The sequence below is a fragment of the Armigeres subalbatus genome, chromosome 3 (genome assembly GCF_024139115.2).
Source record: "Armigeres subalbatus isolate Guangzhou_Male chromosome 3, GZ_Asu_2, whole genome shotgun sequence".
Classification (NCBI taxonomy): domain Eukaryota; kingdom Metazoa; phylum Arthropoda; class Insecta; order Diptera; family Culicidae; genus Armigeres; species Armigeres subalbatus.
The window spans coordinates 199,515,858-199,535,823 of NC_085141.1; the positions used below are offsets into that span (position 1 = coordinate 199,515,858).

At 39.7% G+C, this 19,966-nt stretch overlaps 1 protein-coding gene across 4 annotated transcripts in view; it reads right to left on the bottom strand.

The window, feature by feature from the left end:
- Positions 1–19,966, bottom strand: part of LOC134225992 (unconventional myosin-XVIIIa) — a 543,965-nt gene that overhangs the window by 67,256 nt on the left and 456,743 nt on the right. For all 4 annotated transcript variants that reach the window (XM_062706483.1, XM_062706482.1, XM_062706484.1 and 1 more), the window contains 2 exons: positions 7,320–7,502; positions 6,909–7,004 (listed from right to left, as the gene is read on the bottom strand). In XM_062706483.1, the coding sequence (XP_062562467.1) occupies positions 6,909–7,004; positions 7,320–7,502 (279 nt within the window). The remainder of the gene's footprint in view (positions 1–6,908; positions 7,005–7,319; positions 7,503–19,966) is intronic.

The window sequence follows — 19,966 nt, forward strand, 5'->3', positions numbered from 1 at the left end:
ACGAATTCCTGGAGGAACTTCCGGACGAATTCCTGGAGGAACTTCCGGACGAATTTCTGGAGGAACTTCCGGACGAATTCCTGGAGGAACTTCCGGACGAATTCCTGGAGGAACTTCCGGACGAATTCCTGGAGGAACTTCCGGACGAATTCCTGGAGGAACTTCCGGACGAATTCCTGGAGGAACTTCCGGACGAATTCCTGGAGGAACTTCCGGACGAATTCCTGGAGGAACTTCCGGACGAATTCCTGGAGGAACTTCCGGAGGAATTCCTGGAGGAACTTCCGGAGGAATTGCTGGAGGAACGTCCGGAGGAATTGCTGGAGGAACTTCCGGAGGAATTCCTGGAGGAACTTCCGGAGGAATTCCTGGAGGAACTTCCGGAGGAATTCCTGGAGGAACTTCCGGAGGAATTCCTGGAGGAACTTCCGGAGGAATTCCTGGAGGAACTTCCGGACGAATTCCTGGAGGAACTTCCGGACGAATTCCTGAAGGAACTTCCGGACGAATTCCTGGAGGAACTTCCGGACGAATTCCTGGAGGAACTTCCGGACGAATTCCTGGAGGAACTTCCGGAGGAATTCTTGGAGGAACTTCCGGAGGAACTCCTGGAGGAACTTCCGGAGGAATTCCTGGAGGAACTTCCGGAGGAATTCCTGGAGGAACTTCCGGAGGAATTCCTGGAGGAACTTCCGGAGGAATTCCTGGAGGAACTTCCGGAGGAATTCCTGGAGGAACTTCCGGAGGAATTCCTGGAGGAACTTCCGGAGGAATTCCTGGAGGAACTTCCGGAGGAATTCCTGGAGGAACTTCCGGAGGAATTCCTGGAGGAACTTCCGGAGGAATTCCTGGAGGAACTTCCGGAGGAACTTCCGGAGGAATTCCTGGAGGAACTTCCGAAGGAATTCCTGGAGGAACTTCCGGAGGAATACCTGGAGGAACTTCCGGAGGAAATATTGGAGGAACTTCCGGAGGAATTCCTGGACGAACTTCCGGAGGAATTCCTGGAGGAACTTCCGGAGGAATTCCTGGAGGAACTTCCGTAGGAATTCATGGAGGAACTTCCGTAGGAATTCATGGAGGAACTTCCGGAGGAATGCCTGGAGGAACTTCCGGAGGAATTGCTGGAGGAACTTCCGGAAGAGTTCCTGGAAGAACATCCGAAGGAATTCCTGGAGGAACATCCGAAGGAATTCCTGGAGGAATTTCCAAAGGAGTTCATGGAGGAACTTCCGAAGGAGTTCCTGGAGGAACTTCCGAAGGAGTTCCTGGAGGAACTTTCGAAGGAGTTCCTGGAGGAACTTCCGAAGGAGTTCCTGGAGGAACTTCCGAAGGAGTTCCTGGAGGAACTTCCGAAGGAGTTCCTGGAGGAACTTCCGAAGGAGTTCCTGGAGGAACTTCCGAAGGAGTTCCTGGAGGAACTTCCGAAGGAGTTCCTGGAGGAACTTCCGAAGGAGTTCCTGGAGGAACTTCCGAAGGAGTTCCTGGAGGAACTTCCGAAGGAGTTCCTGGAGGAACTTCCGAAGGAGTTCCTGGAGGAACTTCCGAAGGAGTTCCTGGAGGAACTTCCGAAGGAGTTCCTGGAGGAACTTCCGAAGGAGTTCCTGGAGGAACTTCCGAAGGAGTTCCTGGAGGAACTTCCGAAGGAGTTCCTGGAGGAACTTCCGAAGGAGTTCCTGGAGGAACTTCCGAAGGAGTTCCTGGAGGAACTTCCGAAGGAGTTCCTGGAGGAACTTCCGAAGGAGTTCCTGGAGGAACTTCCGAAGGAGTTCCTGGAGGAACTTGTCTTATTTGTCTTATTTGTCTTATTTGTCTTATTTGTCTTATTTGTCTTATTTGTCTTATTTGTCTTATTTGTCTTATTTGTCTTATTTGTCTTATTTGTCTTTTTTGTCTTTTTTGTCTTTTTGTCTTTTTTGTCTTTTTTGTCTTTTTTGTCTTATTTGTCTTATTTGTCTTATTTGTCTTATTTGTCTTATTTGTCTTATTTGTCTTATTTGTCTTATTTGTCATATTTGTCTTATTTGTCTTATTTGTCTTATTTGTCTTATTTGTCTTATTTGTCTTATTTGTCTTATTTGTCTTATTTGTCTTATTTGTCTTATTTGTCTTATTTGTCTTATTTGTCTTATTGTCTTGTTGTCTTATTTGTCTTATTTGTCTTATTTGTCTTATTTGTCTTATTTGTCTTGTTGTCTTATTTGTCTTATTTGTCTTATTTGTCTTATTTGTCTTATTTGTCTTGTCTTGTTGTCTTATTTGTCTTATTTGTCTTATTTGTCTTTTTGTCTTATTTGTCTTATTTGTCTTATTTGTCTTTTTGTCTTATTTGTCTTATTTGTCTCATTTGTCTTATTTGTCTTATTTGTCTTATTTGTCTTTATTTGTCTTATTTGTCTTATTTGTCTTATTTGTCTTATTTGTCTTATTTGTCTTATTTGTCTTATTTGTCTTATTTGTCTTATTTGTCTTATTTGTCTTATTTGTCTTATTTGTCTTATTTGTCTTATTTGTCTTATTTGTCTTATTTGTCTTTGTTCGCACAACTCATCGTCACCGTTTCAGCTGCTTGCTTGCAGTGAGAGGACAGCGCAAAGAAGAGCAGCGTGCGTAGCTTCTATTCATTCGTTTGATTAGTTTTGTGTTTCGCGCCAATAGCCCGAACGCGTTGCAGCGTTCGGTTGGCAATTTGGCGCGTAGTTAATCTTATTAGACTTAAATTTGAATGTTTGTGCGCACGTCCCCAATAATGTGTATATTGTTTCCGTACTAAGAGTCGCCTATAAAAGGCGACTCTGAATTGAATGTCCTGTACAGTGTTCGTTACGTAACCTCCGAGCAGGCACGCTGCCTCTCGGAGGCAATAAATTCATAGTCCAGTTTGAACCAGTGTTTCCTTTATTCGTCGCCCGGAGAATCACCATCAAAAATAATCACAACGTAGGGTCGTCCCACCCTGGACGAAACAGTCTTATTTGTCTTATTTGTCTTATTTGCCTTATTTGTCTTATTTGTCTTATTTGTCTTATTTGTCTTATTTGACTTCTTTGTCTTATGTGTCTTATTTGTCTTATTTGTCTTATTTGTCTTACTTGTCTTATTTGTCTTATTTGTCTTATTTGCCTTATTTGTCTTATTTGTCTTATTTGTCTTATTTGTCTTATTTGTCTTATTTGTCTTATTTGTCTTATTTACACCAGCACCACTGTTATCACGCAAATATTTTTCAAAGCTTGTGTGGAAACCTTGTACAGAAATCCTCTCACGATATTTTCTAATGTTGTTCTAGAAACGGCTCATGTTTTCATTTTCCAAAACCAGCTGGAGTTTGTTTATTTTGATTTCCTCATTGCGTGATTGGTCGGCGCTGCTGCTGTTCTCTCGCCGAACCACTGCATGAGTGATAAATTTCTTCTCCATTGTTGCCAACTCCTTTTGTTCTCCGTTTACGGCAAATTCTCAAGCAATTGTAAACTTCATAATGATGAAATCATTTTGGGGACACTGACAGTGTCATTCTGGCGGGCTGAATTGGGCAATTTCCTCTCTCAGAGAGTGCTACCGCGTGCTTTTTTAACGGAAAACCCTTCCCTCAGACCTTAATGTAATAGATACACACGGACCTGTGAAATAACTCACTTTATGGTTCCTTTTACTCAAATCCGCCCTTGCGTGGAAGAAGCCAAAAATGCGAAAAAAAATCCGGTTAGTACTTTGTCTTTACTCCCGTGTTGAATTATCACCCACTAAGTTTCTAAGTTTCACTAAGTTTCTAAGTTTGCCACTTATTTCACCAAATCAAATTTATGTTATTTTCACTCACTCACAACTCAAATTTTGCTTCTTCCACGGAACAACACATGTTGGGTCGATGCATCTCTCTTTGCTTATAAATAATATCATTTATGAGAGAGAGTGTGAAAACTACTTAATATTGAGTTGGAAACTTGAAATTCGTACTCAAAGTTGAGTGCTTTAAACTTTTTTTTAGATTCTTTATTTTTTCTGTGCAGTGTTACCCCCTACCACAATTATGCTACGTTTAGAAAAGGCAAGTGAATTGAGCAAGTCGCTTGAATCGAACGCGAACTGAACGTGTAAACACCTTAATTCAATTCAGGGCCGTACACATATTGCGTAAACATTTGTGGTGGGAGGGGGTTCTGCTGTTTTCTTATGTGCCATATAAATAAAAAAATCATTTGTATGGGAAAAATCTCACATGGGGGGAGGGGGTTCGAAAAACCCAGAAAAAATGCTTACGTAATAAGTGTACGACCCCTCACTTGAACGAAAAGAAAGTTGAACATGTTCAACTTTCTTTTCGTTCAAGTGAATTGAATTAAGGTGTTTACACGTTCAGTTCGCGTTCGATTGAAGCGACTTGCTCAATTCACTTGCCTTGTCTAAACGTAGCATTAGTAGATCAATCACACACACGTGCTTTCTGTTTTGTTTGGGCACAGTATCGGTGAGTGCTTGTTTACCGCCCGATGGTTGCTACAGCCGAGCCGAGGGCTACTACACTCAGACCGAATAGCTATACGCTATAAATATAAGTCGTTGTATCGGCTGGTAAACAAACACACTCCAATACTGTGGTCCAATACAGAAAGCTCGTATTTCAGAAGAAAGAGTATAGCGAGAACAGAGAAAACTTCTAATTTTGAGAAATCTGCAGAAAATAGAACGGAGCGTTATACCAGTTTTATTTTTCTGACATTTGACTGGTATAAAAAATGAATCTAGAACAGCTGCTAGGAAAATGAATGTTCCAGATGCATATTCAAACTGACAGCCCCGAACGATTTGAATCACTGATGATTTTACTCTTACCTTCTACAGTTTCATTCCAAATTTTCGACCACTATCCTAGTTTGAATCTGGAGCCAAATTGAACAAACTCGCTGGTTTCCCCAGCAGTGTTCTATTCATGTTTTTCAAATTTCCAATTAAATGAAATCATCATGTTGGCGCCAAGAAAGGCGCCGTAGTTGCAAAGTGGATTGATCCGTAGATAAAATGACGCATTCATACACCAAAACAATTGGAAAATATTTGAATCTCGTAATCCAATCGTGGTTCAAATCTGCAGAAAATAGAACGGAGCGTTATACCAGTTTTATTTTTTTGAACATTTGACTGGTATAAAAATAGAATCTAGATCAGCTGCTGGGAAAATGAATGTTTCAGATTCATGTTCAAACTGACAGTCCCGAACGATTCGAATCACTGCTGATTTTACCCTAAGGCTGTGAACCATTCCACCGATTCGTTTAACTTTTAGTTAAAATTTGACAGTTCGATGGTTATTTCGTCGTGGTTAAAAATAACCCTGCTCTGGAGCATGGTTAGATTTGACAGTTCGATAGTTAAACTTTGTTCGCAAGAAAATTAGCGCCAAATCCATTCCGCTTCAAATAACCACCAATCTGTAAAAACTCAAATGGGTCGGCTTCGGGGTAAAATTTTAACCACGATGGGAAAATAACTATCGAACTGTCAAATTTTAACTAAAAGTTAAACGAATCGGTGGAATGGTTCACAGACTAAAAAAAAAACATCGTTCGTTGTACTTTTTGACAATTCTGCTGACGATTACCAAAATTTCGTTCCTGGACGAGGGGAACAGTTTTTAACTACACTGAAAAAAAAATCCGTGGTAAAAATTACTATTTTGTAGACTACGCTCTGTTTTTAAAACAACCATGAAATTTCAGTAAATTTTACCGTGGTTCCACACGGAAGAAATAAACTACCGAATAGTGAGTTTAATTCACCCAACCTCGAACATCCGTACGGGAAGCCAAAATTGAGTAAGTAGGGTCGAAGCTGGGAGCCGCGGACTCGATCGATTCTAATTTTCAAGATATTTTGCTTGAAACCCGAAAATTTCCTCTCAGTGTACAATGTACACGCTACAATTTTCTCACTTCGAATTATCATTATGTTTATCTTTTAAAAAAAATTTTCAAAGATTTCATCGATTTACTGCATTGCATAAATTATTGTGCCGATCGTAAAGTTAAATCATGCCGTTCACTTATTAAAATTCCTCTATAGGTTTGAAATGACACCAAATAATTGAGTTTTGTTAGAAATGAACTATAATTAGTACTAGTCGACCCGGCAGACGTTGTCCTGCATAGTAAGCGGAAATGCGCGCAGTGAACTGCCCATGGGAAATTTCCATACGAATCTTAATTTTAGTTTTTCACGATTTAAACAACTTTACTAATGATTTTTGCATGAGGAAATATTATATAAACCCGTCGGAAACAATAACGAACATATCTGCTGAAGGAATGAAGACAATCCATCCAGCCGTTTTCGAGTTATGCGGATACGAACACAGACCATTTCATTTATATCATATAGAGATGAGTTGATTTACACGTGTACTCTTCTCGGCTGCGCTCAGAATGCTCACAAACTCTCTCAATGCGATGGATACTTTTTGACAGCTTGCTTTGGAGATTTTTTGACAATCGTTTCGATTCTATCCGCAGCTCCCAGGGTCGAAGTAGTTTGCCTTTACTCCCATGTTGAAAAAGTACCCAACGGAAAATTTATTTACCCAAATGTAAGTAAGTAAGTAAGTAAATTTATTTACCCAAATGGTAAAATCAAGTACCACGGTTATATACCCTAGTACATATTGTACCATGGTTTTCCACGTTGTACCAGCATGGTACAAGGTGACACACTAGTGGTACAACTTGTACCATGGTACGAATACCACCAGTGTGTCATTAGTATAAAATAACCCTCGGAATGGTAGTTTCGACTGCAATATTTTTTGCGTGTAGATTGCCGCTAACCGCAAGTCGAGCACATCTGTATATGGGCCTCCAAAAAGCAACTTCTATTTTTTAATATCCTAAATAGATATTACCGAAAGACCTTACCGAAAGCGTTTGTTCTAAAGTGGATTTCTCAGCAAACAGGAAATCTTTTTCTCGTGCTAATTTCTCTCGCATTTGTTTCTCTTGCCTGATTGTGTCCTGGAAGAAAAAAAATTTATCGTATATTTCTAGAATCTTGCACGCGTGTTTGAAGACCTTAGGCTGCAACCGTGCACACGGCATTAAAAGGATGCAGGTGTGCATCGGGAAAAGGCGGTAAGGGGTCATACACTAATAACGTAAGCATTTAGAGAGGGGAGGGAGGAGTCTGTCATTTTCTTACGTTCCAAAAAATGCTTACGTAATTAGTGTACCTCTAACGCAGCGTCGCCACACCGTTGCACACCTGCGTTTTTTTCAACGCCACGTGCACCCCCTAAGTGGGCATTGGCCCTAAGTGGTATGATCACGTACCTGTAAAGCTTGCGTCTCTGAGTCGAATTTTCGGTGGCGTTTTTCAAGTAAATTGTTTCTGCTAGATTGTTCATCCAATAGCATGCGTAAGTCATTCATTTCATTTGTCATTTTTTGTGCCTTACGCTTCCAATCGCTTACTACTTGTCGTTGCTCTTCAACTTCTTCGTAAGCGTTAGCTAGCTGAAATGAAAAAATAAGAATATACCTATAAGGCTATCTGACGTTTAATCATCTTTCTCTTGCACGCGCACGGAAAGGATAGGATTTGTTTTCATACGGAAACGCTCCGGAAGCGTTTCCGTATGAAAACAAACCCTATCTCGTCTGTGCGCCCAAGAGAAAGACTATAAACGTCAGATAGCCTTATTAGGGGAAAAAATAGACAGTGAAATCACTTGAACTATTGGAGCATAAATAAATAAGCTGTGGTTTATCTGTATCACTATTTGAGCTCACTTTATTAATGTTACTCTATTATTACTAAAAGTCGTTGAGCGTGTTGTAGGAGAATGAGCAGATACGTTCCAAGAAAATATACATTATAAATTTATATAACAATTTTACGAAATATAGGAGTGGAATTTCCGATATATTAAACAAATGAATAAAGAATTTGAATACATTATTGAGACAAAACAGATAATATTCTTATTATACCAGAAAATAATGACAAGTTGGATAATAAGTTGTGAGATACGGGCCTAAAATGAAATTGTAGTAAACATATTAATAAATACATAATAATAATAATAAATACTATCAGTACTAGTTACCAAAATAATTCAAAATATTGGTTGATAATAAGGTAATAAGAATTACAAATAAAAAAAGATGAAAGAAATATTCTAGACGTACTGCGTTTTATTCATTTGAAAAAAACTTAAATCTTTGGTTACTCTAATAGGAATTACCCCCTAGCTTGATCGGAATCGCAAGCAAAAAAAAATATGAGAAACAAAAGAAGCGCGCAGTTTCCATGGTAACCAGGGGAAGCTAGCCTTCCCCTCGCCTAGTCCAAAAGACTATAAAACGGGCGCTCAATGGACAATCGGGTCATTCACAACTCGACACACGCAACGCACGGAACCCTTCCTTGCCTTGGCAGCATCGAAGAACCACGTGACCACCAGCAAGCGTTCCCGAAACCTAAGCTCACGAGCAGCGACACGGCTGTAGTCACCCTAGCAACCACCCACACCTAGGCATTCCGCCCACGAACACCGAAGCGGTTGTGCGCGGGAAGCTATTCGTCTACCACGGGTGTTGTTGCCATAGCAACCACCCTCCACGCAAGCAGCGGCGGGCAGACAAACGAACAACGGACCGATCGGATAGTAAAGCTATCAGTACACTGTTTGTCATAATGACAAATATTTGTCAAGTCAGCCTGATATCCATGTCGATTTCTGGTCAGTCTGATAGATATCCGGATAAACTTGACAAATATTTGTCATCATGACAAACAGTGTACTGAGGGCTTAACAGTCGCTGGAAACGACTTGCAACCATCATCGCGTCGCGACGTAGGCGTCGCGACGGCCGCGTGTGATCATCCATCATCGTAACCAGCGCGCGCAAGCGTTGGGCGTTCATCGTGCTGATAGAACCAACTCAGCTACGCAATCAACTAGCGGCTATTTGAAGCGGTACGCGGCAAATTTCTGGAAGCCTGTTCATAAATCCAAATATTCTATGGATAATTGATGTTTGGACAGGTTAACGGATTTTATATAGAGGAAGGGATCTACACAGAGGAAGGGATTTACACAGAGGAAGGGGTGTTTAAAAAAAAACATGAGTGAACTTTTCGCTCGCTAAAGAGTTAAATTAATAATTTTCTATAGCTTGCTACAACTGAAGTTGAGTGATCTCCTTCACTACGCACTATCCGTGCACACATGGAAGACGAGATGATGCAGCCATCCCGAAGTGGGTCGAAACGAACCCCTGGAATCCACGCCAATGGCGCGGACGGTACGACGGACAAATCATCAAAAAGGTACGTATTTAAAGTCGAAAAAAGTTTCGAACACATGCTTCGTAAGCAACCGATGAGCAGACGGTTAGCTTTCAACGGAAACGACAGAAAACTTCGATGAGTAGGAGAAGTTTCACAATTGTCAATATTAGCAACAGCCAATCCTCAATGAGAAGGTGAGGATTGGTAGAAGCAAATGAAAAAAAAGACTGATGATATACTCAAATTTAAAATCGGTTTCTGATGTGTAGATAGAAAACCGATGTCAGCGCTTACGAAGTCTATGAAGCATATTTAATGAATTGCGTTATGTACAAGAAGTTAATGAAAACATTATGGTCTGCTTCACAGGAAATCTTAAAAAAGTATTACAAAAACTCAAAGGTGCAGCCCATTCAGGTTGCACGCAAAGGTGACGTTGAACTACGTAGCTGTATGTAATGTACAGGTTTTCGACTTTTCTGTGCGATGAGACCAAAGCAAGCCTTTGTCAAGCCCAGGATGAATCGCTGCTTTCGTTGTTTATCCTGTGCTCCTGAGGTTGAGTGAGCATTACGAACCCTGGTGATGTATATAATTTTTAGACCATCATTTGAAAAGGAAGACAAAAACAAACAAAAAATTGAATTGTCAAATAATCGAGGATGAATAACACTCTCAAGCGTTCACATATCCAAATTATCAATTGATAAAAACTCGCTAGAGAGTAAGAATTGATCGATAATTGTATCTTGATTAGAAATATTGGTAAATGCTACTTTTAAACCAATTTTCCTATAACACTTATAACACCTAAACACAATGCCAAACATCCGATTGAATTTCATTGTTGACATTACATTGATATTAGATAGGTTTAGGTTTAGGGTAACGGTACCAATAGTGGAGGTATTAGTAGATCCACAAAAGAAAATATTTTTTAAAAATTGATAATCATGGAAAATTTACAGCTTTAATATCTTAGTCAATAGATAAACTAATAAATTTGCTAACAAAAATGAGATAGATGTCATTTAACATCAATAATTACCAAATATTGCTTGCACCACTATGGGTACACTGTTCCTTTAGTGGCGGTAAAAATTAATTTTGGTTCCCATAGTGGTGCTATCCATTGGTTTCTTATGAGACTCGCCACTATTGGTACAGTTGCACCACTATAGGTGCAAGGGAGTCAATTTTGTTAAGGATAATCATTGTTTTTAATAGTTTTTCAAGTGAAACCTTAAGATAAGTTGCATTTAACAGGATATTTGAAGCACGGCGCATCAACTGAAACCATCGTAAAGTGTATAAATATGATAAATCTCATTAAAACCCCACTACCTCCACTATTGGTGCTACCTCCACTAAGGGTACGGTTACCCTACATTAAAATGATAATTTCGTGTTTATTTCCAATCGATTCCAAAATTTGAAAAATTATCGCCAATGAAAACTCGCCTACTTTTCACACCTGAGAAGTTATCAAATAAAAATTCCAATAATTATCGTTTGACTGATAAAGCGTCTCCACTAGACTGGCCAGCTTAGTATGGGGAGAAAAAAAATTGTCGAATTCCACGGGGCACCCCCCCAGGGTTGTGTCTTAGATGAGAAAATCAATCTCTCAAAATGTCAGCTTGTTGCTTGTTGCATAAGCTGGCGCAATTGATTAGAAGCTTGTATGGCGATTTCAGTCAAAATGTATAAGAAAATACACCTCCGTCACTTATTCGATCTGGAAATTGGTTCTGATTGCTCGATTGAGCTCAGATTTGCAAAAAGGGCAGTTGGTATGCTACAGAACAATTTCACAGAACGTTGTACGATGACTAAATGAACTTTTACTTAGCTTTCGGCTAATTTATTAGGAGCTGAATTGTGTATTTTTGGATTTATTGATAGAATCGTATCAGCCGAAAACTATATAAAAGTTAATTTTATCATCATACATTGTTCTGTGAAATCGTTCTGTAGCATACCAACAGCCGTTTTTGGAAATTGCGCCAGCTTATGCAACAAGCGATTGAGCTGAACTTTTGATAGATTGATTTTCTCACCCAAAGACACAATCCTGGGGGGCGCCCCGTGGAATTCGACAACTTTTTGTTAATAAATTAACGTCCAAATCGGGTGGCTTAATCCCCGGAAATAGGCAATTAACTTTGATTGAACTGAACTTTTTGTTTCCTGAGCCAGTCTACTCTCCACGTTAAATCTTGGAAATCCATCTTCCAGTACGAATTTTTCAAAATTTCAAAAACCACTGGCACGATTCAATTTTATAACAGTTGAATCTCTACACTTCATGGGATGCTTTGAGCATGTTTTAGCTCTCGTCCAAATTGATAAAATGGCGACAAATCACATGGACATTAACAACGTTAACTGGAACAGAGACTAAGCGCCTGCCACTAAGTCAGTCTAAATCCCCGGTGGCTCATTACAGAAAATCCCATCGTGGAAGCTGGGCTGTCCACGGCGTTTGGTGCTCATCCTATGGAGTAAGTCAGAGCAGACGCAGTAAAGAAGTTATAATTGCTTCACGTGAGTTGCGTCGGACTATGCGTTTACTCCGGTAGACACCTAGGAATCAGCAAAAACGAGACGAAGTTTCACAGAACGCATCCACTGCAGCAGCGAAGAAGATTCCGAGCCCCTTTACTGGCATCAATAGACGTAAGCGAGAAGTTGCCGTCAAACGCCCCCAAGCTTTCGAGAGAAAACGCGCGTGTAAGTTAGCAGAAACGAACTGCACCAGCTAAAAACCTTGGAAGTTGCATTAATTTGACGTCTATGCTGGATTGAAGTTTCCTGTTAGCCTTGCGAACAACGGCGCAGAATCCAGAGATTGTGAGAAAGATTCTTGATTTGATCTAGGATGTTTTCGAGGGGAAACATTCTCAACACTCTGGGCGTAGTGTTTCCATTGACTTTGTCGCATACTCATGCAAAGCTTTCAATTTATAACTAAAGAAATGCTAATAGATAACTAAGTTGAAAAGCAGGCCAAGTTTCAGTTGGAATGTAGTGCTATGGGAGAAAAAGCCTGCGAATTGCGATGCACGTACGCGATTCACTGATTCAACGAAACCGAATGCTAAGCTGCTAGCAAGTTTTCAAAAGTAAATATTGTAACACACTGAAGTCGGTTTTTACGCGGAGGATATGGACCGCGTAAATTAAAACAACGTGAAAAACCGCGAAAATCCCAAAATATGTCTGAATAAACCACGAAATCCCAAGATTCGAGTGAAAAAAAATCGTATAAAAAGCGATTCCAGTAAAAATAACCGCGTAAAAAGCGACTTCAGTGTACACTGGGTATGAAGCGTTGACTCTTCCTTAATCGAATGGTCCAAGAAAATTGAAAATCCACCGACTGAGATATTAACAGTTTAACGGCTGAGATATTAACAGTCAAAGTCTATCATATTTTCGTGACGTTTTTCGATTTTTTGCAATCGTAAAGTGTACCCCAATATAGAAAAGACAGACGTAGTTCTACGTCAAAAAATGCTTCTGGAAGAGTTATCGGCAATGAGAATTGAGCTGACTCAGCTCCGGAACGAGAAAGATTCTCTATTGCAATCTACGACTATGTCAAATCCAGCCAACGATTTCGAGCCTTTCCGTTCGAACACTGCAGAGTCGTACAGTGCTGTTGGTGAAACTCTTCTGGCCAGCGTGAATAATATGTCACTGAGTACAATGAACATACCCGAGTGCATTCATTCGGAAGGTGAATCCGACATAGACAAAAAGGGCTATGAATATTGGAAGAATATTCTGTTGGCTTCTTTGAATCTGATCCAGGCTAACGATGAGAATATGAAAATGGATGTCTTTCGGATTAAAGCTGGACCAAAGCACCTTGAATTGCTTCAAGGAACGAAGTCTTCACCCGACACGCCTGATCAAGCCATTGACCCATTTTCAAATGCACTTGCCAGATTAGATTGTTATTTCGGATCTAGAGCTTACACGCTTTCCCAACGAAGCAAACTTCTGAATACCACCCAACGGGATAATGAAAGCAGTATCCAATTTGTTAGACGTGTAGCGGCATCGGCAAAATTATGTGGTTATGATAAGGAGGATGATGAAATGGAAGCGGTGGCACGTACAGTGATAAAAAGTTCGACCGATAAACGGGTACGGACACTAGCACACAGAAATTGGATTCGGCAAGGTTCCCTGAACGATTTAATCGACCTTGTACGTGACCATGAAACAGAGTTATCGAATGAGCAAGAGTTCCAGAAAACGCGACAGTCACAACGAACAGCGTCAGTAGCAGCAATCTCCAGTAAACTAAACCAAAGAGGACAGTACCACCGAAACACAACAGGAAGATTCACCATTATGATCCGCGGAAGAGGCTCATTTCATCGCAATTCGATGCGTTATCAGGGACCAACGAAATGTGCTTGTTAGCGTTGTGCTAGCATTTACCACGGTCTTGAGCAATGTCCGTGCATCGAGAAAGTTTGTCACAGCTGTAAACAACAAGGACATCTTGCTCGGCGTTTCCCCTCTGAGCATCGAACAAGAATACCAGCCAAGCGTTTGACCAGCGAAGATAGCGAGGCACCTCCTCGGAAAATTGCGGCAATCAAGAACAAACAAGAGACAAATGTTCGGAATCGTCTGATGTAAGTGAAATTGACTAGTGGGTCAAGAATTGAAATTGATATTTTTGAGAAAACTGTTGAATAAATATTTGAATTCGAAAATAAATAAATGATTAAAAAAAGAAATTCCTTGGGTCGGTATTGATGTCATATCATATGTCCTTGTCTTCTTCTTGTTTATCTCAATTTAGAAGTTAGGTGTTCGATTCGATTAGAGATGATACCAATATCGACTCATAAAACAGTTAACAAGAAAAATATAGCTCTTTTATTTGTCTAAATTACAGCCCCGAGCGATTACTGATTTAGTAGTCATTGATAAAGTTGTCTCAAATTCACCAATGCACCAGACTGAAGAGGATGCTTTTGTGATTGGAAGAGTCGCTGGTACTCGCGTTATTTTCTTAATAGATTCTGGGGCTCAAGTCAATACAGTAACAAAGACGCAATTCAATAAAATGCTCGGAAAAGAGTCTACGCGCAGTAAGTTGATGGACTTAAGTTACGAAACAGATATTAAGCTTAGAGTTTACGCTGCTTCAACCAACATCAAAGTAATCGACACATTTTCGGGAGAACTGTATGTGTCAAAAGGTAGACCCACTTGCATTGAAAAATTCTACGTTTTAGATGAAGGCAGAGCACTGCTAGGATTCAACACCGCGACAAGATACAGTCTTCTTGTAATAGGATTGACAATACCAGTCACTAACAGCGTTTGGCCATGTGAAATAGCCTTGATAAATGCTACACTTACTGAATCAGCACGGGAGTTCCCCAAGTTCAATGTTCCCCCAGTTGTCCTGTTTTATAATAAAGCGATGCCACCTGCAAGAAATGTTTACACTCACATACCTGCTGCATACAAAGAGCTAGCAAAGCGTAAATTGGATGAAATGCTGCAATCAGAAATGATCGAGATGGTCACGGATGATATGGATCGTGCATTCTGTTCATCACTCTTGGCTGTACCGAAAGAATACAATGATATACGGTTGGTCGTGGACCTTAGAAGACCGAATAAATACATTTACAGAACTCCTTTCAGGATGCCAACGTTCGAAGAAATATTGATGGCATTGCACGGAGCAAAATGGTTTTCAACCATTGACCTGAAGAATGCTTTCTTTCATGTCGTACTTGATGAAGGTTGTCGCCATCTTACTAATTTCTACTAGGGAGAAGTAATGTACAGGTGTCGCCGACTCCCATTTGGACTTTTCAATGCACCTGACATTTTTCAGGAAATTATGCAATCTACTATTCTTTCGGGATGTGACGGAGTTGTCAATTATCTGGACGATGTGTTAGTTTTCGGAGAAACAAAGGAAGAACACGACAAAAACCTAAAACTAGTATTGGCGCGACTTGAAGACCACAACGTCAATATCAACGAGGATAAATGCGAACTAGGTTGCCAAGAAGTAACGTTTCTTGGTTTCAACTTATCTGCAGATGGATGGAGTGTAGACGAAAACAAAATCAAAGCAATTCAAAATTTTCGTAGACCAGAGAACCAAGCAGAGGTAAAAAGCTTTTTGGGTTTAATAAACTTTATTGAGCGATTCATACCTCAACGCGCGGATAAAACCCGACATCTCAGAGATCTTGCCAAAACAGATAGCTTTTTATGGGCACAGGAACAAGAAGAGGAATTCAAATTTCGAACTCATAGTGCTTGGAAAACGGTCAAGAAGCTGGGCTACTATAACCGGGATGACAAAACAGAGCTTTTTGTGGATGCCTCACCATATGGGCTAGGAGCAGTACTAGTTCAGTTTGACACAAATGATAACCCAAGAGTTATTGCATGTGCATCGAAAGCACTCTCGATTACAGAAATGAAGTACCCCCATACTCAGAAAGAAGCTCTGGCGATGGTTTGGGGAGTAGAAAAATGTTTCATGTACCTCATAAGTATCCGATTCACCATAAGAACAGAAGCAGAATCAAACGAATTCATTTTTGGTGGTATGCATCGTATTGGGAAAAGAGCTATCTCTCGGGCCGAAGCTTGGGCACTTAGGTTACAGCCATACAATTTCAAGGTCGAGCGCATACCTGGGAATGAGAACCTGGCCGATGCATTATCAAGATTAATTGGGAATCAACAGAATACAGATCCATTTGATGACGCTGCCGAAAGACATCTAAAGCCTGTCCACGTTAAATTTCGGACACTTGGATAATGTTTATGTGAATTGTCGCCATTTCATGAATTTGGACGAGAGCTAAAACATGCTGAAAGCATCACATGAAGTGTAGAAATTCATCTGTTATAAAGATTGATCGTGTCAGTGGTTTGCGAATTTTTTAAAAATTCGCATTGAAAGATGGGTGTCCGAGATTTAACGTGGACAGGCTTTACTGTACTTACTCGACGCAGGGACAATAGATTTGACATGGAACGAAATCGAAACACACGCTGAACAATCAGAAGTTCGAGAGTCCCTCAGAACTGGACATTGGGAGAACCACCTACGTTGTTATGAGTCTCAATCTAAGCATCTAAGAACCTTGGGATCTTTGATTTTCAAGGAAGATCGTGTAGTATTACCACATAAACTCCGAAAGAGAGCTCTAGACGTAGCACACCAAGGGCATATGGGAGCATCATCCATGAAAAGAATTTTGAGAAATTACTTCTGGTGGCCAAGATTGAGTAAAGATGCAGAAAACCATGTAAAGAGCTGTGAAACTTGTCTGAGATTGTCTCGGAGAAATGCACCACTTCCACTGACTAGCAGAGAGCTACCTCAAGGCCCTTGGGAAATACTGCAAATTGATTTTTTCACGGATCAGGATTTTGGTCATGGCGAATTTTTGGTCATTGTTGACACATATTCCCGATATCTACAAGTCATAGAAATGAAACATATGGACGCAGAAGCAACCAACAATGCCCTCATGCGAGTTTTCGAAAATTGGGGCTATCCTTTGGCGATTCAAAGTGATAATGGTCCGCCTTTCCAAAGCGACAAGTTTGTTAAAACATGGGAGGAAAGAGGAGTAAAAATTCTAAAATCCATACCACTAAGTGCCCAGTCAAATGGAGCAGTCGAAAGACAAAACAAAGGAATTAAAGATGCCTTGGCGGCATCAAAGCTCGATAAGACAAATTGGAGAGTGGCTCTTGACAAATACGTACACATGCACAACAAAGTGAAACCTTTATCTCGACTTGGAGTTACAACTTTTGAAATGCTGGTGGGCTGAAAATGTAGAGGTACATTTCCATGCCTCTGGAGTAGCAATACATCGGAGACGCTGGACCGTACAGACGTAAGAGAAAAGGACGCAACTTCTAAACTGGGAAGCAAGAAATACGCAGACACTAAACGAGGAGCCAAATATTCAGATATAGCTGTTGGAGACAGAGTACTCATAACGCAGCCTAAAATGCATAAATCAGATCCAACATTTTCTGCAGACAGGTATTGCGCATTTTGCGCCGTGTTCGACTCCCATGCAAAAAATATTGTCCCACCAAAATATGTTCCCACCAGTTTCTCCATATATGGATGACGTCTCCACTACAAGAAAGAGCTTTTTGGGGTGTGAAATAAGGTGCAAGAATGATGTTTTGGATTGTGCTTTCGCTAATTTCTATACAATTGGACGTGTGAGCATTTGTTTTGGTACTTCGACAAATTTGCACGGTAGTCTATTCTTCGGTGAGAAAAGCAATAACTTGCATATTTTTCTGTATCGACAAGCATATGCAGCGGTTTTTTTTTTCTCTAATCAAATTTTATAGGTTTACTGTCATAGCTAGAGAGGGTGCCAAGGTGGTTGTAAGAAGCGACCGGGGTATTCAATACGCTCGCAACATACAAGACGTTAAACGGGTAGAGTAGAGTGGGGCAAGAGTACGCACTTAGTTTTCAATCGATCATGTGGCCCTTATGAAGCAAGCTTCTGCATATCAAATCAGTGTCGATGATTCATATACTCTTCCTTTATGTTACCCAGTGGGAAAAATATTGAAATTATTGATATTCGTTTTAGTAGAACCCTTATTGCAAGACAAGTGAAAACGCACTCTTACCCACCGGTGGGGTAAAAGTACGCATCAGGTGGGGTAAGAGTACGCATTTATCCAATCATGTGCTTTAAGTATATATTAACACAAATAAGAGTTAATAACATTTGATTAATGTTTAATGAGCATATATTAGGGAATGTTTAAAGATTACGTAACTCTTAAAGTGGGAGGGGGTCCAAAAGATGTGCACTTTCATACGAAAAACCATTGTTTTTTATATATACAAAAAACTACAGAGGTAAAAATATATATCAGGTTTCGCGTGGCATATACAAAGGCATTTTCCTTAAATTTGGCTATTTCATCACCCCTCCCCCCTATCTTACACTGTTTGTATGAATCCTCGAAAAATTATATGGATCTCCACACATCTCGCAACCCCTCCCAGCTAAACGTTGCGTAATTTATGAATGTTTCTTTTGATTAAATGAAATTATCATTTGATGATAATGTGAAATTGTGTTTTGGTACTATGTTTTGGTACTGTGTTTAGGTGTACAACAAGTCCTAAACCAATTTCATTATTTCGCTTCAGTGCTTTGTTCGCTAAGTTCTTTCTAAAACCGAATTACTTATCCTAAAAACTTGTGATAATTTCGAATTCTGTCCGTTTTTTTTAGTTGTAGATCTTTACGCTTTGGAAGAAGTCTTATTTTCGCCGGAGATACGGGTTTGACATCATAACTTGAAGATTCATATGCGTACTCTTGCCCCACCGGTTCCTGCGTACTTTTACCCCACAGTCCCAAAAATTATTCAAGTAATGGTTTTACTTCTTGGAAAACCAACAGGATTGGTGTTCTGTACCATAAAGTACTCTATACAATAGGTTATCGAAATGGTATAATGTTCACCTGATTGAACGTATATATGGTAATGAAATCAGGAATGAAATACTAGTTGCGGAAACCCAATTATTTTTAGCAAAATGACCAAAAAGTTATCTAACTCCATATCTTCCTTGTTGTTTATTCAAATCGTTTACAATTACACATGATAATAGTTGGCCAGAATACCTGTCAAACTGATGCAGTGCTGCTAGTTTATCTTTTTTTATTACTCGCTTAACTTTTCAAAAGGGCCTAAGTAACATTTTTTTCATAAATTAATTTGAATACTGCAATCAATAGCTTTCATGTTTTTCTGTTGATTGCGCTATTCAAATTAATTCATGAAAAAAATGTTACTTAGGTCCTTTTGAAAAGTTAAGCGAGAATTACTTCAAAAAATCGAAAACGTACTTTTACCCCACGCGCACTCTTGCCCCACTCTACTCTACCCGCAGAACTAGAAGCAGAGTCAAAGCAAATGATAATCGAGCAAAATGATGAAGACCATGTTCGTCCACCATTCCAAACACTGCAAATTCAAGATAATGCGGAACATGATGAAACAACGACAACACGCCCTCATAGAATTATTAAGAAACCTAATAGATTTAAGGATATGATACTTTTCACAATTTTTGAGTAAGGAGTAGGGGAAAGGGGTATTGTAGGAGAATGAGCAGATACGTTCCAAGAAAATATACATTATAAATTTATATAACAATATTACGAAATATAGGAGTGGAATTTCCGATATATTAAACAAATGAATAAAGAATTTGAATACAATATTGAGACAAAACAGATAATATTCTTATTATACGACAAGTTGGATAATAAGTTGTGAGATACGGACCTAAAATGAAATTGTAGTAAACATATGAATAAATACATAATAATAATAATAAATACTATCAGTACTAGTTACCAAAATAATTCAAAATATTGGTTGATAATACGGTAATAAGAATTATAAATAAAAAAGATGAAAGAAATATTCTAGACGTACTGCGTTTTATTCATTTGAAAAAAACTTAAATGTTTGGTTACTCTAATAGGAATTACCCCCTAGCTTGATCGGAAGCGCAAGCAAAAAAAAATTTGAGAAACAAAAGAAGCGCGCAGTTTCCATGGTAACCAGGGGAAGCTAGCCTTCCCCTCGCCTAGTCCAAAAGACT